The following is a 25,853-nucleotide window of genomic DNA, read 5'->3' on the forward strand; positions in this document are numbered from 1 at the left end:
AAGAGAGAGTGCCTACCTTACAACAATGGAAAGCCGAGATTATTAAAAAGTTACCATATAGGAAACTGACCTATGACCACACAGACTGCCTGAAAAAAAATCAGAACATTTGGTGTAGGTGGCAGGCAGAAACTTCTACTAATTTTGACATGTCAATGCAACAGGAATAGAGGGAACATCTTTTTAATGTGGGCACTTGCTGTGGTGACAACTGACTAAGACCCCATACACACTTTTAGATTTTCTGCAGATTTTTGTCTTCAGATTTACCAAAACTATGCAATGCAAGGGCCTGCCTGATTGCACACAAATTAAAACTCTAAAGGTTAGACCTCATATTATATGGTTTTGGTAAATCTGAAGACAAAAATCTGTAGATAATCTAATAGTGTGTATGGGGCTTAAGAGAGGATTACCTTTCACTTTGTGTTGTGTCTTCAGAACAGAAAGTCTCCCTAATGGGAAACAGGCAGCAGCTATCAAAACTATAAAAAAAGGTTTGGTTTTAGAATATTAGATTTTTTTTAAATCACCTCTCTGCCTTTCTCACTGATACTGCCAATTAATTCAGGAGCTGTGTTCTTCATGACCTAAACTAGTACCCGACCCTGGACGATTCAGATCCTCCATAAAGATATGAAAATGTCTTTATTATTTGATAACCCTGCTGTCACACATGTACATGTCTTATGTAAAATCATGAAACTTCTTTATATAGCAGCATATAGTCCTACCTTTTATATGGGGCATTTTAGGGTGATGTCTTCTAATATCTTGCCAGTTCATATCTTTACTAGATGTGTGACTGTTCTTCTTTGGGTGCCCTTCAAGTTCTGGTATATGAGGTGTCAACATAGTTTCAGCAACTGGAATGCAAATACCTGTAAAATATAACAATGCAATTTTCATAAATGCCACATTATCCTTGTTTTATGAAGTGCAGTTTTAGTCATTGCTATTTTTTTTACTGAGAATGTTTACTCCAGAAATCTATAAATTGGTAACATTTTAGGATTCTTCATATTCAGGGACTTTGTCATAGTTCCCAACTGTCCCTGATTTCAAGGGACTGCCCCTGATTTCGAGCAATGTCCCGCTGTCCCTCTTTCCCCCTCATTTGTCCCTCATTTTGGTCTGATCCATATGGTTTTATATAAAATGCACTTTTTATCTTTCGAAAAGTGTTTTCCAATGCTAAACCTTTTATTCAATTTCTAAATTGCTGCATTTGTGCATTTTAAAAGTAAAAATAAAGGAATAGTAATGGTAAAAAGAAGCCCTTGTAGATTCAATAATTTTTTGGGCGTTAAATTCTCCTTTAAGGGGGTGTGGCAGGGGGCGTGTGCTATGCCTACATATGTTTGTTGGTAGGTGTCCCTCATTCCCATCTCAAAATGTTGGGAGGTATGACTTTGTGTTGTTGAAAACAGACTTCTCCAAGGCTGAATTCACACTTTAGGATTACATGAACTTGCATAAAATCATGCAATTTAGTGCGTGTTTACGAAACTTCACGTTTGCGTAACCATCCATTATTAACGGCACACCAAATGCAGCAAAAAAAACACTCAGAATGATGCATGAGCTACTTTGCTGCATGTAGAGCAGCCCATTGAAATGAATGGGCTGCCCTATGTGATTAGAACTGGTGTGATTTTGTGCATCCTCACAAAACATGTGAATGTAGCCTTAAAGAAGAAGGTTAGCTAGTTGTTACCAATTCTGTTTTCAAACAGCTAGTTTGAGTAGATATAAAAAGCAACCAGTAAACCAAACGTTTTAGCTAAAAAAAAAAAAGGGACGTAATCTCCTACTGCTGAATCTGCCACTATCTGAGAGCACTAACTGGCATTTTCTGCTTATTATTGGTGATGCAAGTCACATTACTGCTTTTTATATTTTAAATATGGTAAATGTTACATTGTCCAGACTGTAATTTAATAAAAAGGCAAACAAAAAGGAAAATAGAATTTTAGGGCACAGGTCCATTAAAAAAAACAGTAATCTTTACAAGTGCAAAGTTACAAAACATGACCCCGTTCTTGGACGTCATGGGCAGGTATACTTTACCATTAGGGATGAGTGAAATTAAAGTAGCACTAAACTGCTCCTGAATTACTTCCCTGCACCCCGCTTCCACATTACCATTTTTAAAAAACCCATGCATGCGCAAATGCACCAATGGTCTCTTCTAGGCTTTTGGAAGAGTCTGGTGGAACGATTACACATCCACAGCAGATTTCTGCATATGCACACAATGCTGCCAGCTTCTGGTGGATGGGCAATATAGTGCCTGGTGGAATTTTCAAGCGTGGAAATCCGCTGCACAAATAAGCAAAATCAAAGGAGAAGGTAAAAATGATGGTAATTTTCAAGTGTGCATAGAGCTTTAAATAGCTCCAGAGGGTTTTGGAAGCCTGGATCTGCATTTGCATGTGGACTGAACAGTGTTGTTGGGCTGGAGCAGGAATTCATGTCATATGGAGGATTGTGGCAGGATACCAGGCTAATTCTATGTAAATTCCAGGACTGTGACAAACTAGCATAATGATAGGAGGGAATTACTAAAACTGGTCATAGTAACCAATCAGTTTCTAGGTTGTTGTCAAAGCTTAATTGACAAAACTGAAGTTAGAAGCTGATTGGTTACTATGCACAGCTGCACCAGATTTTTACTGTGAAAACGTTGTGAAAAAAATGTATTATTTTTGCCTGGAGAGACACTCCAGGGTTGATTTACTAATAGCAAATAGACTGTGCACTTTGCAAATGCAGTTGCTCCAGAGCTTCGTAAATGAGCAGAAGCTCTGTGCTCGTGATCATCCAATCACATGCAAGCAAAAATGCAGTTTTTTTTTTCCTTGCAGGTGATTGGGTACTCTTTGCAAAGTGATGCTTTACCTAATTTACTAAGCATTTTAGCAACTGCACTTGCACTTGCAAAGTGCACAGCCTATTTGCCTTTAGTAAATCAACCCCTTTAGGTACTGTATAATCCATAATCTAGTACGGTAGGATCCAAAACTTCTTCTATAGCTACATCTTTGCACAATAGCCACTATTTTTCTTTGTACTATAAACTTGCAACAAAAACAGTCAAGTACGGTCAGTGCTTTTTTTATTTATTAACATCCAAATTTTCAGGACAAGCTTTTGAGGTGTTCTCCCTTTTTCAAGGTTCACGCAGTACTGAACAGCCAGTAAATCTTTGTATTACAGTCAGTTTGCTAAAAATGCCTTCTAACTGTGAAACAGCAAATAATACGAACATCACCCCGCCCCCGGGGCTTAACCATGAACCTGCGGGGTGCGGCTTTGGCTGAAGCTGGCTGAGGCTGTTTTCAGTTTACTAATGGTTTGCTAGGTGTGTGGTGTTTGGGACCTTCTTTCTCTATGCATATCCACAGTATGTGAGGAGTTGGACGGACTCCTGCCCAGCTAGCACCCATTGCAGGAAACACTGGGTGAACTTACAGGAGCTTGAGTGTAGACCTTAAGTTTTATGAGGTTACAGCAAAAAATACTCAGCTGTTACATGATAGAAATTTTAAAATGGTTCTAAAGGCTGAAGGTTTTGTACCTTCATGCATTATATGTATAAAGATAAAAAACCTTCAGTATGCATCTCCCCCTAAGGCTGGATTCACATCTATGCATTTTTAGTGCTTTTTGCATTTTGCAGATTTGCACTACAGATCGTGTTCCATAGGAAATCATGGTAAATGGACTGTAGTGCAAATCTGCAAAATGCAAAAAGTACCAAAACTGCATAGGTGTGAATCCAGCCTGATACTTACCTGTGCCCGATCGCGATTCAGCGATGTGCACCAGAGCAACTGCCCTATCATTTTGGCTGCTGGCAACCATAGTCAGTGAGGAGAAAGTGTGGGGCGGGGCCGAGTCCTGTTCTGTATGTCTTATGGACACACAGAGTGGGGCTCAGAAATGAGCATGAATGAGTGCCTTCATAGCAAAAGGGGGCATTCTGAAAAGAGGGGGAGCCAGGAGCACCGGCGGGGGACCCAAGATGAGGAGGATCTGGGCTTCTCTGGGCAAAACCATTACATAGAGCAGATAAGTATACCATGTTTGTTATAAAAAAAAAAACGTTTAAAAACAACTTCAGCCCCGGAAGGATGACCAGGCCATTTTTTGCGATACAGCACTGCGTCGCTTTGACTGACAATTGCGCAGTCGTGCAATGCTGTACCCAATGCTAATGGACCTTTAGGCCAATTTGTATTCTGCTACATATTTTTGGTAAAAAAAATCCCAATAAGCATAAATTGATTGGTTTGCACAAAAGTTACCACGTCTACAAAATAGGGGATAGATTTATGGCATTTTTATTATTTATTTATTTTTTACTAGTAATGGTGGTGATCGGTGATTTTTAGCGGGACTGCGACATTGTGGCAGACAGATCAAACACCTAACGGACATTTTTTACACTTTTTTGTGAACCAGTGACATTACTACAGTAATCAGTGCTAAAAATATGCACTGTTATGCTATGTACACACGGTCAGATTTTCCAATGGAGAAAGTGCGATCGGATTGTGTTGTGGGAAATTCCGATCGTGTGTGGGCTCCATCTGACTTTTTCCGTCTGAATTTCCGACACACAAAGTTTGAGAGCAGGATATAAAATTTTCCGAAAACAAAATCTGATCCTTTAAATTCCGATCGTGTGTAGACAAATCCGACGCATGCTCAGAATAAATTAAGAGACGAAAGCTGTTGGCTATTGCCCCGTTTATAGTCCCGACGTACGTGTTTTACGTCACCGCGTTCAGAGCGATCGGATTTTCCGACAACTTTGTGCGACCACGTATATGCAAGACAAGTTTGAGCCAACATCCATCGGAAAAAATCTGATGGATTTTGTTGTCAGAATGTCCGATCAATGTCCGATCGTGTGTACAGGGCATAATTGTACTAATGACACTTGCAGGGAAGGGGTTAATATCAGGGGCGATCAAATGGTTAACTGTTTTCCCTCACTGTGTGTTCTAACTGTATGGGGGAAGGGCTCACTGGAACAACTCACATATCCATCTTCCTGCATAACAGAAAGACAGGATCTGTGTGATCTCCCCAGTCAGAATGGAGATTTGTCTTGTTTACACAGGGAGATCCCTGTGTAAGTCACTGCGGGGTACGATCGCAGCTCCTCCGCTGGCCAATGGGAGTGAGTGCGCACCTCCGGTGGCACGTGCATGCCCACAAATCGCAGTGTGCAAGCCCAACGTACACCTACGGAGATTTGCTCAGCCGAGCCAACCTACAGCAGTATAACTGCGGTGGCTGGTCTGCAAGAGATTAATATCACTTTAAAGTGAAACTCCACCCAAAAGGGGAAGCTCCACTTGTTTGTTTCCTCCTCCCCTCTGCTGCCACATTTGACACCTTTCGGGGGAGTGGATACCTGTCAAATCCAGGCATCAGCACCCATTTTTGAGTAAGATTGCTGCATCGTTGTGCAGTGATCTACAACACTTCCAGCCCCTCCTTCTCCCCCCCCCCGATGCCTTCTGGGAGATACACAGGTCCCAGAAGACAGCGGGACCATTCAGAAAGCACAGCGCGACTTGGGCATGTGCTGTAGGAAACAGGCTGTGAAGCCGCAAGACTTCACTTCCTGTTTCCCTTAATAAGAATTACAGCGCCTACACCCGGAGCCGATGGACGGATCGGTTTGGGGTGCCGACATTGCGGTCTCCCTGGACAGGTAAGTGTCTTTATATTAAAAGTCAGCAGCTACAGTATTTGTAGTTGCTGACTAGGGATGGGCCCAACATACCCCTGTTTGGTTCACACCAGAACTTTCGAACCCCCACCAAAGTTCGGACCTGAATAACAAACCCCATTAAAGTCAATGGGACCTGAACTTCCAAAATCAAAAGTGCCCATTTTTAAGGCTTATATGCAAGTAATTGGGCACACTATGGTTATAGGGGTCCGGGTCCTGCCCTAGTGGACATGTATCAATAAAAAAAAAGTTTGTGAAAAACGTAATTTTTAAATGAGCAGTGATTTTTTGATTTTTAAAGTTAACGCATAAAAATGAATAATTGCTTCCAATATAGTGCCTGGGGGGGTCCCCTTAGTCCTGTCCCCTAAACACACCAGCTGAAGCACTGCTTGGCACCTTTTAGCCTGACTCATGGAATAGCCCTTTGAACACTTAGGGGGTACCTGATGTTCATAGGGCAATTCTGCAGAGGAGGGCATGGAGGTGGCAGAGGAGGGTGTAGAGCTCACAGGTCTGGCATCATCGCCACCTGCTGTATGGAGATGTGGGGGCACAACAAGCTGCAGCACTGAGCCCTGTCCTGCAGCCTTTCGAGTTGCAAGCAGCATTACCCAGTGTTCTGTGAACAAAATATATCATCTCTGCCCATGCTTGCTGGATCACGTGTCAGCAGTAAGGTGGATTTTACGGCTGACTGCCTTGGCCAACAATGCCAGAACATTCCCTTCCAAGTGATGGTAGAGAGATGGAACGGCCTTACGTGAAAAGTAGTAGCGACTGGGAACCTGCCATTGGGGTACAGCACATTGTGCAAATTCACAGAAAGGAGCAGAATCCACCAGGCTGAAAGGCAGTTGGAGAGCCAATAGCTTTGACAAGCTTGCATTTAGACGCTGGGCATGTTGGTGGCAGGGACTGTATTTTTTTTCCGCTGCTGCAGATGGGGCAGAGAAATTTGCTGGCTACAGTCTACAGCTGGTGGTGTGCTGCTGGCAGATGTCATGCTAGGACACACTGTGCTATACCATCATCCCTGTCAGTGGAGGCTGCTGAGAGGTAATAACTCGGTATAGCAGGGGCAGACTGAAGTGGGTAAGGAGGAGGTTGTGTCCCCTTTTGTGTGGCTTTTAGGTGCTCTTGCCAACGTGCTGAGTGGTTGGATGTTAAATGCCTTGTGGTACCCAAATGGCTGGTGTTTTTGCCACTTTTGATGTGCCTGAGACATAGTTTGCAGATAGCAACAGTGCGATCTACTGCAGATGTGCTGAAAAAGGCCCAGTCAGCTGAGCTTTGGGGAGTGGGCCGGGAGATAGCAGCTGCAGAATGTGATGGAATAGGGTGGCTGCTCTCAACTCTTTCTTGATGTCGGCCTCCTTAGTGTTGTGCCGCCTCACCTTCAGTTTCCTCCTCTGCTCTATCTTGCACCCAAGTTGCATCAGTGACCTCATCATCATTATCATCTCCATCTCCTCCATCTTCATTATCATCATTACCACTGGAGACAAGTTGGCAATACGCTGCGGCCGTGGGAACATGAATTCCAATTTGTCTACCAGTGTTCTCCCCTTTCTCTAGGATCATGTTCCTGTCATCCTCAACCTCAGAACCAACATCTGGATCCAGTAATGGCTGGGCATCATCAAGGCGCAAGTGGCTGACGCTGTGGTCAAATAACTCAGCTGACTCCTCCATGGCTGATGTTGGGGCTATGGCAGGAATAGATGTGGACAAGGAGGCAGGTTTATCCACTCTGGTAACTGCAGGGGACTGCACACTTGTCTCTTCTTGCATGACAGAGGATGAGGAGGATGAGGAAGGTTTAGTAAGCCAGTCCACCACCTCCTCTGCATGCTGTGGTTGGATAGAACGGGCAAACTAACTAAACAGAGGAAATGATGCCCTGCCTGAGGACTGACCACCACGTCCACCTTTGCCTGTGGACACATTTGTTGCTAGCCCCCTTACAGTGCCAAGGGAACGTCTGCCTCTCCTTGTTGTCCTCCCAGACATTATTGGGAGGGAGGGGGCGGTGCTTATAAGCAAATGTAAAGAAGAAATGGAAATCTGTACGTAGATGCACTTTATTCAATGTAAAGTGGTGTTTGGTGCACTTTAATTTGAGTACTCAGTACACAGACACACTACACGGATACACTATAATATACCGCAATATAATGCGCAAAACGTACAGTGGTGCACAGAACTCTATGGCGTTAAACTGTCAGTAATGCACAAAAAACTATATGGAGTTAAACTGGCAGTAACGCACACAGAAGTAAATGGCATTAAACAGGCAGTAACGCACACAAAACTATATGGCGTTAAACTGTCAGTAACGCACAAGAAACTATATGGCATTAAACTGGCAGTAACACACACAGAACTATATGGTGTTAAACTGGCAGTAATGCATACAGAAGTAAATGGCGTTAAACTTGCAGTAACGCACAAAACTATATGGCGTTAATCTGGCGGTAACACACAAAACTATATAGCGTTAAACTGGCAGTAATGCACACAGAACTATATGGCGTTAAACTGGCAGTAACACACACAGAAGTGAATGGCGTTAAACTTGCAGTAACGCACACAGAAGTAAATGGCGTTAAACTGGCAGTAACGCACACAGAAGTAAATGGCGTTAAACTGGCAGTAGCGCAATCAAATAGACGGTGTTCAAACCGTCACTACACTGATGCTATCTGAACTGTCCCTACTCTAGCTATACACTAATGTAAAGATTACTGACACATTCTCACTACACTACACTGAAACTATCTGAGCTGTCCCTACTCTAGCTGCACACTATGCAAAGCTGAATGATGGTCCTCCTCACTATGCTCACACAGTGCTCTGTGCCCAGATTGGCTGAAGCTTTCATTGCTTCAGCCAATCAGGGCTTGCAATGCACTGTTCAGCGCCGCAATGCATTGTGGTCGGTTCGTGGGGCCGAACAAGCGGTTGAACGACCGTTTGGTCGGATGTTCGCTGAACATCCGAACAACGAAAGTTCGGCCCAAACTTATGCTCGGGCCAAACCGTTCACTCATCCCTACTGCTGACTCTTAAAAAATGTCCCCCAGGCTGGAACAATTTAGATACAGAGTGATATAACATAAGATAACATTTTAAATGTCCTTTATATAGTTTACATTTTATTAGAAAAAAAAATGAACAACTTATGAGTTTTTTGCATTTATCTCAGTTTATGCAGCCCAATTCTTTGCAAGTTATGTTAAAAAAAAACTAATGCATCCCATAACCACCCAGGAAATGGTTAAAATAAAGACTTTTTGTTTTGAAATATTCCTTCATTCATGGAAACATATGGAGAATATTTCAGATGCCGCATCAGTTCTTATTTGTCCTTGTTCATTTTGCTGGTGATAATCCATGTGTAGCATATTTTTATAATCATTCAGCCAGTAAGAACAGATCATTTATAAACTAAAGTAAATGTGCAAAAAAAAAAGGATTTTCTGTTGTTCCCATAAAGAAATTTAAATAAACAGTCAGTTAGGCCAACCATCACATTTGCTGAACAATAAAAAGAAATACATATCGAAATCTCTTAGGTCAGTGTTTACAACTCTGGGAGTTATACAGAAATTACACTTGCAGTGCCCTCCCTGCACTACAAGGGTTAAAGGAGTAAGCTGTATTGCTCGTCTTACTTAATGCCCCTGCAGGCTCCCGAGCTGTCCTCTATTATCTGATGCTCTGTTTTGTGTAGACATGTACAGAACAGAAAAATTCATTTAGTTTCATTAGATAGATATGTTATGTTACTAATTTCATTGCAGAATTTTTTCAATTCGTTTCATTTAATTTAGTTTTGTTTATTCATTTTCTAACCAAATTTTTTGAATGATTCTAATTAAAAAAAAATAGCTGGTTTTTAAAGAGTGGGCTGGGAAGCTGGCCGCCGGGTCCTTAACAATCAGTGACTCATTAGCGGGCTTTCCCACTGACAGCTGAAATGTAACCAAAAGAATGCCAGCAATGAAAAATTCAGAAAAAAAAAGAGCGTGAGGTCCCCCAATCCATACCAGGGGAACCCCACACCAAAATTAAAAAAAAACGTATTGGGTCCCCCCAATATCCATACCAAACTCTTATCTGAGCATGCAGCCCGACAGACCAGGAAAGGGGGGGGGGGCGAGCGAGAATCCCCCCTCCTGAGCCACACCAAGCCACATGCCCTTAACATGGGGGGTGCTTTGGAGCAGAGTGGGCTCTGCCAAGCCCCAAAGCACCTTGTCCCCATGTTAATGGGGACAAAGGCCTCTTCCCCACAACCCTGGATGGTGATTGTGGGGTCTGAGGGTGAGGGGCTTATCAGAATCTGGAAGCCCCTTTAACAAAGGGGCCCCCAGATCCTGCCCCCCCCTATATGAATGAGTATACATAGTACCCCTACCCATTCACAAAAAAACTGAGTAAAGACACAACATGAGTTTTTGACAATTCATTTATTAATAAATTTTAAAAAAAGTCCCTGCAGTAGATTCATTGTTAATCACGACGCCCGTCGCACCCCCACACCCAAGAAAATAAAAAAACATCCAGGCTCTTTGAAGGCTCCCACCATCTGCCTGCTCTGCCATCTGATATTTCTTAAATAACTAAGGGGCAGAGTCCCCTGATGATGTAATCGGGTGATCGCGTTCCCTTGTGATGTCATCAACCCAGCATGCCCTGGTCAATGACATCAGGAGGGGACGGGCCCAGCCGGAGATGTCGCCAGGTGGCCCCCACTAGACATGTGCATTTGTTTTCGTCCGAATGCATTTTCGTCCAAATTTCAGGTATTTTCGTTATCGTTTTAACAAACGATAACGAAAGTGCAGAATCCGAAAAACGAAAGATCCAACATAAACAAATGCTTTATTTTCGTTTTCGTTGCTACAACAGTTCGATATAGATAGGAGATTCGACATGATGATGACAATAACAATCTGTGTCCATCAAACCTGTGGTCGAATGTGCCTAACCTTAACTCTATTAGTCCAAGATTATTCTACATAGAGAGAAAAGATTCGACATAGAGAGGAAAGATTCAACGTAGGGGAGAAAAGATAAATAAAAATAATGATGATGATGAATGTTATTGGCTGACTGTAACCAAAGAGGAGGAGCAGTAAAATAGCTAGAACTAAGTACACACGTACTTTGGCTTATGGTGTCTGTTGAAAGTTCTAAAAAGATTCGACGGAGCAGGTAAACTATACGGCGTCGTACAGTTTAGCTGCTCCATTGAATCTTCTTTGAACATTCGACAGACACCATAAGCCTTCAATGACAGATTCGACCTTAATTTGGATTTTCGGACTAATGCAATTTTTAACGAAAAACAAAATAAATAAAAACGAATTTCGAGAGTAACTAATTAAATTTATTTTTTGGACGAAAACGAAATTCCGAAACGAAATATTTCAGTGTACACGTGTCTAGCCCCCACCCCTTAGCTATTTTAGAACTGCAAAGCATGCAGATGGCAGGAACCTCGACGAGAATGGAGGGTTTTTGTTTTTTGTTGTCACGGTGTGACGGGCATCGCGATTGACGATGAATCTACTTCGGAAGACATTTTTTATTTATTTTTTAATAAAGGATTTGTTAAAAACTTGTGTTGTGTCTTTACTCACTTTTTACACTTTTTTGGTGAATGTATGTATGTATGTATGTACCCCATACTCATTCACACTGGGGGGGGGCACCCCAGCTGACGAGTCATTTGTTGTTAAGGATGTAGTGGCTGGCTTCCTGGCCCGCTCTTCAAAAACAAGCTTTTCTTCACGCAGAATTTGAATCGGTCGATCATTTTTTGACCAATCCGAATACGAATCGTTATGAAAACGTGGAATTCGTTAGAAAATTAATATACGAAACAAAATTAAATGAATTTCGAGGAAATTCATTACTATTTCATTCAAAGATTCGGATACATTTGAATTTCTAATTGACCAAAGATTCATTCAAATTTATATTTGGACTGAAACAAATTACACATGTCTAGTGTTGTGGGAGGTACCTCACCATCCTCATATACACTTTAAGGTCATTGCATTGACCCTGCATAGTACTTGATAATGTTAGTGTGCAACCTCCAGCTGGAACGTCTTAGAGGGACCAGTCGCACAGATGAGGAAGCATACTAGAGCAAAAATGAAAGTGAGTATTAGGCTGGTAATACACTATACAATTTTCTTGTTCAACTTTCCTTTAGATTTACCAAAACCATATAATATGAGGTCAAACCTAAACCCTTTCAATTTGTATAAAATCAGGCAGGCCCTTGCACTACATAGTTGAAGGCATAGGCATCGCCAGGGTATGGCTATCAAGACTGGAGCTCCGAATGTGGAGTCCATAGCCCCGAGTCTCAGCGGGTGGCATTGGAGGTGGAGGAGAGATGAGCAGGCAGATGAGCAGAGATGACATCATCTCTCTCTGCCCATCACCACTCTTCCGCCCTCACAGCTGGGCCACTTCAACGTGGGAGTGATGTGTGGCGGGCAGCAGAGAGATGACATCATCTCTCACTGCCCGCCACACATCAGCGCTCTTCTGCCCTCACAGCACGGGCCTTTTAAATGTCGGAGGTGCGGCAGGGAGCAGAGAGATTACATCATCTCTCACTGCCCGCCGCACATCTCTGCTCTCCTGCCCTCACTAAATGGACCAGTGCTGCCAGGCTGCCACCAATGCAGCGACAATGCACTATTGGTGGCATTGGCTAGCATGGTAAGTGACAATCTGCAAATGGTGGCAAGTGACGTGGCAAGTGACAATCTGCAAATGGTGGCAAGTGACGTGGCAAGTGACAATCTGCAAATGGTGGCAGGTGACGTGGCAAGTGACAATCTGTAAATGGTGGCAAGTGAAGTGGCAAGTGACAATCTGCAAATGGTGGCAAGTGACAATCTGCAAATGGTGGCAAATGACAATCTGCAAATGGTGGCAAGTGAAGTGGCAAGTGATAATCTGCAAATGGTGGCAAGTGACATGGCAAGTGACAATCTGCAAATGGTGGCAAGTGACAATCTGCAAATAGTGGCAAGTGATCTGGCAAGTGACAATCTGCAAATGGTGGCAAGTGACAATCTGCAAATGGTGGCAGGTGACGTGGCAAGTGACAATCTGCAAATGGTGGAAGGTGGCGTAGCAAGTGACAATCTGCAAATGGTGGCAAGTGACGTGACAATCTGCAATTGGTGGCAGGTAATGTGGCAAGTGACAATCCACATATAGTTATAGATGACGGTGGCAAGTGACACACTCCGGGCTCCCACTGATTCTGCATTATGGTGAGTTGAACCACTTCATTATACATTACAATGTAACAATAGAAACAATGGGCTTCGATCACCCTGACACCATATCAACCATGGTGCCATGATGATTAAAACGCCAACACCAGCCTTCCTTTGCCTGTGAATAATTGCTTACCAAGGGAGTGCCCCCCCAGGCTGGTGACCGCTGCTATGGGCTCTAACCCCAGATCTTTTGCAGACATAGCAACGCCTCTGGTTAAAGGTAGAGCTAAAGGAAATTGAATAAGGAAATTGTATAATTTATGGCCAGCCTAACACCTAATTTCTCTACCTTCTAGAATTAACAAGCATGTAACCTCAATAGTGTCGGGTGTCTTTACTCATATTTGTGTAATTCACAGGGTTAGGCTTTCAAGCTGATCTCTAGTAAAAGTTTTTTTAGGATATACCCTTAGTCAAAAAATGTACCTCCAGTGAAATGTGTCCTGTGTCCGACTGGATGCTTTTTACTGTACAAATCCTCCCGCTAAAGAACAGAGATCTTTCAGTGCTTTGGAGATGACATTTAGTGAGTACGACAGTGAAGAGATCTTATTGTTTGCCCTCCCTTTACTTTCCCCTTCCCTTTGTATTCTTTCCAAAGAATTCAAGACTTTCTGTGACTGGATGAGGACCGAAGAGGGGGTGGACAAACGACAGGATCTCCTTTTGTCTATTCACTTAATGCCTTGCATTCTGTGAAAAGATACAAGGCATTTTGTAATTGCGATTTTAAGCCTGAAGATTACCCCCCAAGAAAACCCCCAAGACATTCTATATTTTCTGTAAGGAGAGATCCAGTAGAATAAAGTGGTGACAGTTGCAATTTGTATTACACAATATTAGTACAACTGTTTATAAATCCATATTTGAAATCAAATTAATTTTAGTTCACACAAACACAATATACTACAAACAATTTTGGTACAATACAAAAAATAAGGCTGTGTCAAGTAAATATATAAATACATAGTGCAGTTGACAGGTTCTCTTTAAGTAGACATCGATGTCTATTAGTCTCCTAACGTCACCTTTGTATGCTAACTGGGTCCTAATCCTACTCAATTAGCTTGCTGATCATTTTTACTAGAGATACAGCGCCTTGAAAACATATTCACACCCCTTGAAATTTTCCACATTTTGTACAACCAAAAACGTAAATGTATTCTATTGGGTTTTTATGTGATAGTCCAACAAAAAGTAGCACATAATTGTGAAGTGGAAGGAAAATGATAGACGGTTTTCATTTTTTTTTTACAAATAAATATCTAAAGAGTGTGGCGTGCATTTGTATTCAGCCCCCCTGAGTCAATACTTTGTAGAACCACCTTTCACTGCAATTACAGCTGTAAGTCTTTTTGGGTATGTCTCTACCAGCTTTGCACATCTAAAGAGTGACATTTTTGCCCATTCTTCTTTGCAAAATAGCACAAGCTCTGTCAGATTGTATGGAGAGCGTCTGTGAACAGCAATTTCCAAGTCTTGCCACAGATTTTCAATTGGATTTAGGTCTGGACTTTGACTGGACCACTCTAATGCCCCGTACACACGGTCGGACTTTGTTCGGACATTTCCACAACAAAATCCATGGATTTTTTCCGACGGATGTTGGCTCAAACTTGTCTTGCATACACACGGTCACACAAAGTTGTCGGAAAATCCGATCGTTCTAAACGCGGTGACGTAAAACACGTACGTAGGGACTATAAATGGGGCAGTGGCCAATAGCTTTCATCTCTTTATTTATTCTGAGTATGCGTGGCACTTTGTCCGTCGGATTTGTGTACACATGATCGGAAATTCCGACAACGGATTTTGTTGTCGGAAAATTTTATAGCCTGCTCTCAAACTTTGTGAAAATCCGATGGAAAATGTGTGATGGAGCCTACACACAGTCGGAATTTCTGACAACAAGGTCCTATCACACATTTTCCGTCGGAAAAACCAACCGTGTGTACGGGGCATTACAGATGAATATGCTTTGATCTAAACTTTTCCATTGTAGCTCTGGCTGGATGTTTAGGGTCATTGTCCTGGTGGAAGGTGAACCTCCGCCCCAGTCTCAAGTCTTTTGCAGGCTTTAAAGCCCCATACACACTATTAGATTTTCTGCAGATTTTTGTCTTTAGATTTACCAAAACCATATAATATGAGGTTTGCTTCCAAGATTGCCCTGTAATTGGCTCCATCCATCTTCCAATCAGCTCTGACCAGCTTCCCTGTCCCTACTGAAGAAAAGCATCCCCACAACATGTTTCATGGTAGGAAGGTGTGTTCAGGGTGATGTGTAGTGTTCGTTTTCCGCAACACATAGTGTTTTGATTTTCGGTCAGAAAGTTCAATTTTGGTCTCATCTGACCCAGACTTTCAACAATGGCTTCATTCTTGCCACTCTTCCATAAAGACCAGATTTGTGGAGTGCATGACTAATAGTTATCCTGTGGACAGATTCTCCCACCTGAGCTATGGATCTCTGCAGCTCCTCCAGAGTTACCATGGGCCTCTTGGTTGCTTCTCTGATGAATGCTCTCCTTGCCCGGACTGTCAGTTTAGGTGGACAGCCATGTCTTGGTAGGTTTGCTGTTGTGCCATACTCTTTCCATTTTCGGATGATGGATTGAACAGTGCTCTATGAGATGTTCAAAGCTTGGGATGTTTTTTTTTTAACCTAACCCTGCTTTAAACTTCTCCACAACTTTATCCCTGACCTGTCTGGTGTGTTCCTTGGCCGTCATGATGCTGTTTGTTCACTAAGGTTCTCTAACAAACCTATGAGGGCTTCAAAGAACAACTGCATTTATACTGAGATTAAATTACACACAGGTGGACTCTATTTACTAATTAGGTGACTCCTGAAGGCAATTTGTTCCACTAGATTTTAATTAGAGGTATCGGAGTAAAGAGGGCTGAATACAAAGGCACACAACACTTCAGATATTTATTTGTAAAAATTCTTGAAAACCATTTATCATTTTCCTTCAACTTTACAATTGTGTGCCATTTTGTGTTGGTCTATCACATAGAATCTCAATAAAATACATTTATGTTTTTGGCTGTAACATGGCAAAATGTGGAAAATTTCAAGGCATATGAATACTTTTTCAAGACACTGAATTCTTACATTTCTCTTGGAAACTGTTGTATAAGCTGTGCCTTAGGGCTCATTCACATGAGTGCAGAAAGCCATGCATGGATAGAACTCAGCATATTTCTGTACGAATGTGGGAATCACAGGTGTTAGCGCACAGCTGCAGCCAACAGCCTTTACAGATCAATGACAGGCTTTCAGACACTGTGGATGTATGCACATCTGAACAGTTTCATCTGTACAATGATGGATGAGTGCAAACATCTGTGACTCTCAGGCACAGAAATGCACTGAATGCTGTTGTTATATGGCCCTCTGTGCTCATTTGAATGAGCCCCTACAAAACAAATTTGTTCACACCATGTCTATTGAGCTGCATCTTTCTACACACCACTGCACAAATTTGGGGTGCACATAGAAAACAATTGTTTTCACAACACAGCGGTGTATGGAAAAATGCAGTTTAGCAGATATGGTGTGAACAAAGCCCTGGACAACTATGCTTTCTTACCTCAAGTTTTTTTTATGAACTGCAAGTATTTGGCAAAATGTCTACAAATGTCTACTAAATTCTTATTACACTAACATACCTGCATTTATTACGATACTGTGGTATCAAGGTTTTGAGACTAGTTTTGTAACACGCCAACAGATGGCAGCACAATGCTGCAATCATGCACCTTAAAAAGTCAGTGTGCCAAAAGACATCATCCTGTGTACATCGGGAGCTGTGAAACTGGTGCTATTCTGACCACGTGTGTTATTTCATCATGAACAGCAAGTTAGAACAAACATGAGTTTCTTGCCGGAAACAACATGATCTCACTTCTGCACCCACCCTACTGGCCAGATTTGGCTCCTGTGGAATTTGCCCTCCTCCCGAAGATGAACAGCCAACTCAAAGAACGCCGTTTTGACAACATTGTGGAGATTCACCACGATTCGCAGAAGGTGATTGACACGCTTTGAAAAGAAGACTTCCAGGACACATTCCAGAAGTGGCAGGGATGCTGGGAGCGCTGTATTGCTATGCAAGGGGACCATTTTGAAGGTGATAGTGTGTAAACATAGATAAATAAAGTACCCTCTTGTAAACAGAGCCAGTCTCAAAACTTTTTTGATACCACCTTGTATGCAACAGTGGTGGAACAGTTACCCTACCATAGATTGCAGAGTATTACACGATTATAGCATTCATAGAAGAAATCAGACAGCTGAACAGTACACAGTTCAGCCTCGTTGTTCTTTATGCATATTAGAGGCATGTACTGTATGCACAGAATTTATATTTGTGTCTAGTACAATAAGATCCAAAACAATAAACCTAATGAGTACATACTAGTCTTGATGGCCTGCCTATGTGGACTCTTGAGAAAATGACAGATTGCAAGAGTCTTTATTATGTGACTAAGGAACATATAATTCCATCACTCATCAACTGCAGCCAACCAAGAAGGCAGAACAATGTCTTCTTAAACTACTTGGGTACAGGACATTGATTCAAACACTATAGCACACCAAGAATAAAACTAGTAAATGGAGGCCCAATTGTTCAATAAATATAATGAACAAAGGGGGCATTGGAGAGGCAGCACTTATAACATTGCTCTGCCACAGCTCTTTTGATCCCTGATGTATAATCTGGTTGTCATAAAAATACACATGTACAAGGAAATTGGGCATAGAAAAAGAGGACTGCATGATTGTTTTTTCCAGCCACAATTCTGCTTCAGCTCGTCCCAGTTTCTGGCTGGAGCCAAAATAGTATCGTCTGTAAGGTTGAAAGAGAGAGAGAGAATCAGAGAAAGTGAGAGGGAAAGTGAACGAGAGAGAAAGAAAATTGAGGGAAAAAAAGAGAGAAAATGCAAGAAAGAGGGAGAGCAAGAGAAAGAATAAAATAGCTAAAAATTGAAAAAGGGGGAGAATGAGAAAGAAAGAGAGAGAAAGTGGGAGAAAGTGGGAGAGAGAGAGAAAGTGAAACTAAAATAGAGAAAGAGAAAAAAGGGGGAGAATGAGAAAGAAAGGGAGACAGAGAGGGGGAGAAAGAGAGAAAATGCGAGAGTAAAAAGGAGAGTGAAAGTGAGAGAGAGGTAAAAAAAAAGAACCCGTGAAAGAGAGAGACTGTACACCCTTTTTAATTGAAGCTGCATTTTTTCACCTTTAAAGCTTTAAAGCGGAGTTCCACCCAAAAGTGGAACTTCCGCTCGTTGTACTCCTACCCCCCTCCGGTGCCACATTTGGCACCTTTCGGGGGGGAGGGGGGACAGGATACCTGTCTTTCACAGGTACCCTGTTCCCACTTCTGGGGGCCTCAGCTGCGGGTATTGATGTCACCGGCCGGGCTCCCTCCTCCTTGCCCGGTCGCCGGGCCAGTAGGAGAGAGGAGCGGAGCGGAGAGCATGCGCAGTAGGGTTCCCAGCGTGAAGCCATAAGGCTTCACTGCCAGGTTCCCTTACTCACAATGGAGGCGGCATGCACCCGACAACTGATGGAAACATCAGCTGCGGTGCCAACATCGCTGGACTCCAGGACAGGTAAGTGTCCGATTATTAAAAGTCTGCAGCTGCTGGCTTTTAATTTTTGCAGTGGTGGGTGGACCTCCGCTTTAAAAAGAAATGTATGCAGTCACTATACACAGCATCACCCTAATGCTGGCAATATACAGTGCGATTTTCTTTCCTGCAATGGGTTGCAGGAAAGAAATTTGCACGATTCCCCCATCAACAAAGACAGTGCTGACAGGGGAATCCCTCCTGCTGAGACATTGTCTTCTCCCAGCGGCGGGTTGAGGCGGGGGAAGTTGTCCCCGCTGGGAAAAGACAGTGATTATTGCTAGCGGCTATAGCAGCCGCTAGCGATAAGTGCAGGAGAATCCGGCAGGCTGGTTGTACCCAAGTTGATCGATTGATCTACTTGATACATTCAGCCTGCCCATTCCTGCTGAACCAGCTGAGATTTTAACCATCTATGGCCAGCCTAAGCAAATCAGATTTTAACAGTGGCGGCCCGTCCATACGGGGCTCAGGGGTGCTGCCCCCCTAATCCATGCTCCCGGCCCCTGATCTATATGCAGGGCACTGGACGCATGGATTCCAATGGGGTTTTTTTCTTTAGAAGTACATGATTAGAGCCTGAGGCTCTAATTGGCTTCAAAAAAGGATGGGCTCGGGGTGCAGAGCACTGCTCCCCGAGCCAACCCAGTTGTGTGACAATAGCGAATTAATATTCACTATTATCTTCCTGATTCTCCTCCCAGCCAATCAGGAAGTGGGTCCTGAGGCCCATCACCCAATTAGGCGAAACCAGAAGCGATCCTATTGGCCGCCTAGGAGGAGGAGGGAGGAGACGCACGGCGGAGGCCGCCGTGATGCCAAGGAAGAGGAGACACAGGGGAAGCTGCCAAAGGACTGGGGGGGGCTGCGGGTGCATTGTTTGCCGCCCCCCCAAAAAATATACCACCAACTGCCATTGGATTTTAAGCTATGACTCTCTTCGGCCAACATACCCTGTAGGCCATTTATGCAATGTTATGCTGTTCACAGCTCAAGCCTGTCTTTTTACGAGGAGGGAGCAGTTATTTGGATGAGTGCCCTCTAGTGCTACAGGAGGAAGCACCATCCTTTTCCTGATGACCACACACATGCAGTGTGCTCTCTCTCTTGTTGTAGCCACTGAACTCATCTGAGCTGACGGGCAACAGACCACACTGCACATGTGCACTATGCTCTTTCCTGTAGTGCTAGGGGTCGTTCATCCTAACTGCTGCTCTGTCCTAGTAAGAAGACAGGACAGAACCATAAAAAGCCTTTGCAATTTTTTTGGTAGGCTACAGTTATGTTAGCAAAAGAGAGGTATAGTTTTTGAAATTTCATTAGCTTAGGATGATGCCACTGTGTATAGTGGCTGCATAGAGTGTTTTTTAATGTGAACTAACCCTTTAATGGCACAGTTTAGTAAATAGTCACAGCTGCGCAAAAATATGGCATGAGGCACTTTATACTATTGTACATGGTATAGCTTCCCCCAGCTTTAAAAAGTGGAAATAAGAGAACAGACCTGATGGGTGCTGGTGCAGGCCAAATAAGCCTGCAATACCTTTACATTCATAAAGGAATTACTGCATTTAAAAAGCTGTGAAAACACTTCATCATCTAAATTGGATTTGACATTGCCAGAACACTCATAACAAAGTCCAGTGCAATTTCCACTGAAACTGATACGCTTGTGTCTGCTTTCATTGTAGTATTCAGCAGCAACAATCTGTTGGCATGGTTTCTTAAGTGGAAACACTAGCATGTACCACCAAATGGGATATCCTTTGGAAATGTTATTTTATTATACTGCCAAACTATTTGTAGATTTTATGGAAGTGTATAATAAGAAATAAAATATGGCACAAAGCAGTCAAGTTTCACTGTTTTATCATGGGGTTTAGGCTTCGTGGACCACATGCAGCCAATTAATTACTTGAAATCTTAGCATATAGATGGAGGGTTCTAACATGGAGTCATATTGTGAGCCTTGTGCTACTATTATATTAACCTTGCTGTGCATATGTGAATTTTGGAATTTAATTTTAGTTTAAATTAAGTTTCCATCATAAAGAATTACACTAAAAGCAGTCAGTCATTGACACCAGGGCCTGGGCAAGGGGTGGCCAGGAGATGCAGCTGCCCTGGGCACTGTGGGATCATGGGGGGGGGGGGGGGCACTGCAAGGAGATTGGTGGGGAGGGGATTTGTGTTGGGGGGGATTTAGGGGGTGGCAGGGGGTATGAATTGTTCTGGGGGGGGAGTTATCTTTTTGGGGGGGATTTATTTGTGCGGGGGGGGGGGGTTTGCTGAGAGAAAGGGTTTGAGCTGGGATGGGAGGGGCAAAGATCTGTGCTGGGAGGGGAGATATCATCAGGGGTGGATTTGTCCTGGGAGGAGAGGGAATTTATGCTTAGAGGGTAAGGCTGCAGAATAGAGCTCTTTTTTTTGGGGGGTTGGCAGTTTGGCATGTTCACCCTGGACTCTAGATGACCTTGTCCTAGTACTGACTGACACCCTGCACAACTGATTTCTAGAAAATAGGTGAGCAGTTATCACATTATGCATAATTCATTAACTTTTCAAAAATGTTTCTCTAATAAACTACATTTTTTTCACACTAAAGTAATAATGGCTCTCTGTTCAGATGTGAGCCTGACCATACCCATTTTTTTTAAATCTGCACTTAAAGGACTGCACAGTGGCATGAGACTATGTATCTCTCCTATTTTGATGATGAACTGTTTCTATCTTTATGGTCAACACTTGCTTGTAATACCCTGTAATTTTGCAAACTTCTTATGAAAATACATTGAAACTGAGGAGGTTTTATGGTAAGAACAAAAAAGGAGATCCTCTTGAGGAAGTTAATGTGATGAAATGCATCGCAGAAGTGACGTCGGACAATGGGCTGGAACTGGACGTTGGGTATCTGCCATCTTTGTTTGTACTAATTGCATGTATTACATCCTTGACTCTTGTAAGCACAATTTTATTAGGATAATAGTGTTTTAAGATTTTACTACACTGTGAGGTTTGCCTTCTCTGTATTGCCTTTCTGAGGAATTTAAGGTGCCTATGGAGGTTTGAACAGTGTATCTGGAAGGCAGAAAATAATCCCGGGTGGTTATGGTATATTGCATCATGCCTTATGTGACCCTATGCAATTCCAGGGTTAGATTTTCGGGTGAGAATCAATTTGCATGTGATTCGTGCATTATGGTGTAATTGATGGACGGGAGATTTGGTTGCACGCACCTCTATCTCACTGGTATTTGGGGCATTGCACTTAATGATTGATATAAGCATATTTTTATATTTAAAATGTAGCTGCCATTTTTCTGTGCTTTTTTTTTTTTTTTTTAATGAAACCTCCATAGGATTTGAGGGACCGAAGAATATGTGGTCATTGGATCTGGAAGAAGGAAGGAGACACCCGGAGGCCATAACTGTAATGATATCAAGCTTGATATTACCCATTGATTTACACAGATCTGATCATTTGGTGAGAGTAGCACGGAGTTGTTATAGAGTGATTGCAAGAAGTATTCCCAAGTGGAAACATTGATAATTTTATAGTGCAGTGATACAGGGACATGATATAGTAACTTCATGAGAGATATATGATTTGAGGACTTATAGTGCTGGTATTTTTTTACTGATTTACTATACTCATCCAGGGGGAGAAGTTGGTTTCAGTTGCTAAGGGTATTTTTTTTTTTTGGAGGAATTTTCCTGAGTGCTGGATAATATAAATTTAAAGAAGATGGATATCAACCATGTAGGTTAAAAAAATATCTCTGAGAGAGACAGATCTTATGGTATGGTAAAGCCACTAGAGTACAGTGATACAGAAGTCAATAATTGTATAAGTAAAAGTAAAAAAAAAAAAAAAAAAAAAAAAAAACAGCCCAACTGCAAAAAGCATTCAATCAGTGTATAATCCGCAAATATAAAAAAGATGCAATTTTTTCCCCCCTTTTTTTTCTCTCTCCTCCCCTCTATTTGCCTTTCCCTTTTCCTTTCACATTTTTATATAATACAGACAAAATTAATTGAATTGTTAAGGCCAGGAGAAATATTGGTCTATTAATCCACCTATTTTTCAGCCCTAACAAGTGTTTTTCACCCTCGCTTTCATCTTTATGTATTCTATGAAGCACCCAAAATAAAGGATTTTCCACACAAGTATTATGCTTGTAAAGAACAAGATGAGCCAAAGATGATTTCTGGTTGTCATATCTGATATCCTTACACTATAGGGGCACTTTGTGTTTCCAGCATAAATCCCCCTACAATCACAGAGGAGGATATAAATACTCCCTATATAGGGAGTGTAGTTGGCAAATTTTGAGGAATATAGAACTCCAATGGTGGAAAGCGCTATTTGTCTTTCAGTGTAGATGTATTTACACACAGAACAGGAACTACATTTGTAAGTGCCTTTCATCTGGCAGAAACATGTGCATTTCACCTAGAAATTACTATGTACCAACAGATCACCTATATATTTTGCCTGTCTATAGGTAATTAAAGGTAATAGGGATACATATTTATAGATCACTGAATCCTCCAAAAGTCAATGCAAAACATACCCTGCAGCCAACCCCATGTAATGTGCCATGCTGCCCCAATGTAACGTACCCTGCTGGCCCCCTCTACTCTGCCCTGCTGACCTACTGTGCTCTGCCCTACTGACCCACTGTATCTGGCCACTGCTTATTTCAAGGTTGACAGAGAATTGAGAATCTGTGCAGAAGAAAAATCAAGCACGTGTTTCACATTAAATAGGTATGTTTAATATTTACTCTATAGGTTAAAGGTAAAAAGATTGAGAAACCCTGCTTGAGGAGCTGCAAACACTATGGTAGAGACTTCTACTCCAGCGATTTCCACTAACTTTAGGGTCCTGTGCCCAGCAGCTATTTGCTGCATTCTGAATACAGAAGGTCAGCTGCTTGGCACAGGCCTCATTCAGAGAATGCTTTAAGTTTTCTCAGTGAATGCAAAGAATTCTCTGATTTGACAAGGTGGAAAGTGTGAGAACTCAGACTAATCATAAATAAACACAACAAAGCCTATGTGGCTGATTAGCCAGGCGCGTTCAGATAATGGTAACGTTTCAATATTATCAGAAACAACACTCAAATCGGGTTCCATAAATGTTAGGGGCATGAAATCCATGCTTTGTGCACTTCTGGAGTCAAGGTGTTCCCGAGAATATATTGGGCGAGCACGCAGTCTGGCAGGCCAGGAAAGGGAGCAGCCCTCCCCCTCCTGAACCATACCAGGCCACATGCCTACAACATGGGGGGGTTGGTGCCTTGGGGCAGGAGGGCTCTGCACTGGTCGGCGATGTTGCCTGGTGGCTCTGCCCCTTACCTATATTATGACTGTCAAACGCAAGCCAGGTATTTGGTGGTTTGCCTTAGCTAACAGCGGTGAGCTTTTTTTATACTTTTTGGGTCCGGCAGTGGTGGCGCCATCGTGATTGATGATGGATCTACATCGGGGGACACAGTTTTGTTTTGTTTTTTTTTTATAAAGGAATTGTCAAAAAACTGTCTGTGTCTTTATTACTTTTTGACACTTTTTCGGTGAATGGGTAGGGGTGCTATTTATCCCATACTCATTCACGTGTAGGGGGGGCCGGGATCTGGGGGCCCCTTGTTAAAAGGGGGTTTCCAGATTCTGATAAGCCCCCTGCCCGCAGACCCTTACAACCACAGCCCAGCGTTTTGGGGATGAGGCCCTTGTCCCCATCAGCATGGGGACAAGGTGCATTGGAGTGGGGAGTAGAGCTCCCCCTGCCCCTAAGCACCCACCCCTCCATGTTGAGGGCATCTGGCCTGGTATGGTTCAGGAGGGGGAAGGCGCTCACTTGTTTTTATTGCTGTGGTTTAAACTTCACTTTGTTTAAACATTGCGCAGCATTGGTTTTGCTTGCAAAATAATTGCTGCCTCCTTTAGATGGGACCTTTCATTTCTGTTTAATTTACATTATCCCTTCTTTTTATGTTAATGGCTGATGGCATTGCATTTATTAAGAAAAAAAATACACATCTAAGTACCTGTTTTCACAATCAATATACAGCTGTCATGTGACCCTGCTAGTTCCCAGCCTGTCTGCAGGGAAATAATGGCGTGAGGAGCTTCTAGTGCTCTGCTGCCAGTCACATGTAAAAAAAAAAAACAGCCTTCAGAATACAAAGAAAACACATAATTAATATAAAAGAAATGGTTGAAATCATTATAAAATATTTGAATTCAATTCTTTATTATTTTTGTGCAAAAACATGGTGGGGGGGCGTGGCCTGGACCGGCATGGTGTGAGGAGTGCGACACGGGAGCTCCGCTCGAGACGAAATCCGTTTTTAGATATCCTTGGACCGCAGGTGACTTCTACTGCCTAAAAACACAGCCTGCCTTCTCCCGCACCTATTGTTATCATGTCGTCTCCTAACAAAACAGCGGACACGATCACTAAACTCAATAAATATCGTCTGAAGGAGAAGGGGACCCCGGGGGAAAATGGCGCCGATGCACCTTCCTCCTCTGAATCAGTGGCAGATGATACGGCCTGTGTACTGGAGGCAATCTCAGATTGTAAAAGCTCCCTAACCTGTAAAATCGAGGAAGTGAAGATTGACGTGTCCTTGATTAGACAGGACTTACAGAAACTCCGGGAGCGTGTCACAGAAACGGAGACTCGTATTAGCCGAGTGGAAGATGAAATGCCGCCATTACAGAATGCCACTGAGAGAATACAGCACAAGCTCCACACGATACTCTCCAAGCAGGACGACATGGAGAACTGGCTGAGGCGGTGTAACCTCCGTTTCGTAGGACTTCCTGAGGGAGCGGAGGGCTCCGATCCACCGACTTTTCTGGAAAATCTGCTGAGCTCTACCTCTCTACCAGAGCTGAGTTTTCTCCATCATTTGTGGTTGAGCGAGCACCGTCTCGCAGCTAGACCCCCCCCACAAGGAGCACCTCCCCGGACATTTATTGCGAAATTCTTGAATTTTAGAGATCGGGACGCCATCCTCCGTCTCACAAGACTGAAGGGTAACATCACCTTCAGGAATTCTGATATTAAAGTGTTCCCGGACTTCTCTGCGGAGGTCCAGAAGAAGAGAGCGCATTTCACGGAGGCGAAGCGC

General features: G+C 42.8%; 1 protein-coding gene across 1 annotated transcript in view; it reads right to left on the minus strand.

Annotated features, from left to right (window-relative positions):
- The window catches only part of DKK2 (dickkopf WNT signaling pathway inhibitor 2), a 154,941-nt gene that overhangs the window by 1,782 nt on the left and 127,306 nt on the right, over positions 1–25,853 (minus strand). The window contains exon 3 of the mRNA XM_073602017.1: positions 735–881. Within this exon, the coding sequence (XP_073458118.1) occupies positions 735–881 (147 nt within the window). The remainder of the gene's footprint in view (positions 1–734; positions 882–25,853) is intronic.

The sequence above is a fragment of the Aquarana catesbeiana genome, linkage group LG01, assembly GCF_042186555.1.
Source record: "Aquarana catesbeiana isolate 2022-GZ linkage group LG01, ASM4218655v1, whole genome shotgun sequence".
Classification (NCBI taxonomy): Eukaryota; Metazoa; Chordata; class Amphibia; order Anura; family Ranidae; genus Aquarana; species Aquarana catesbeiana.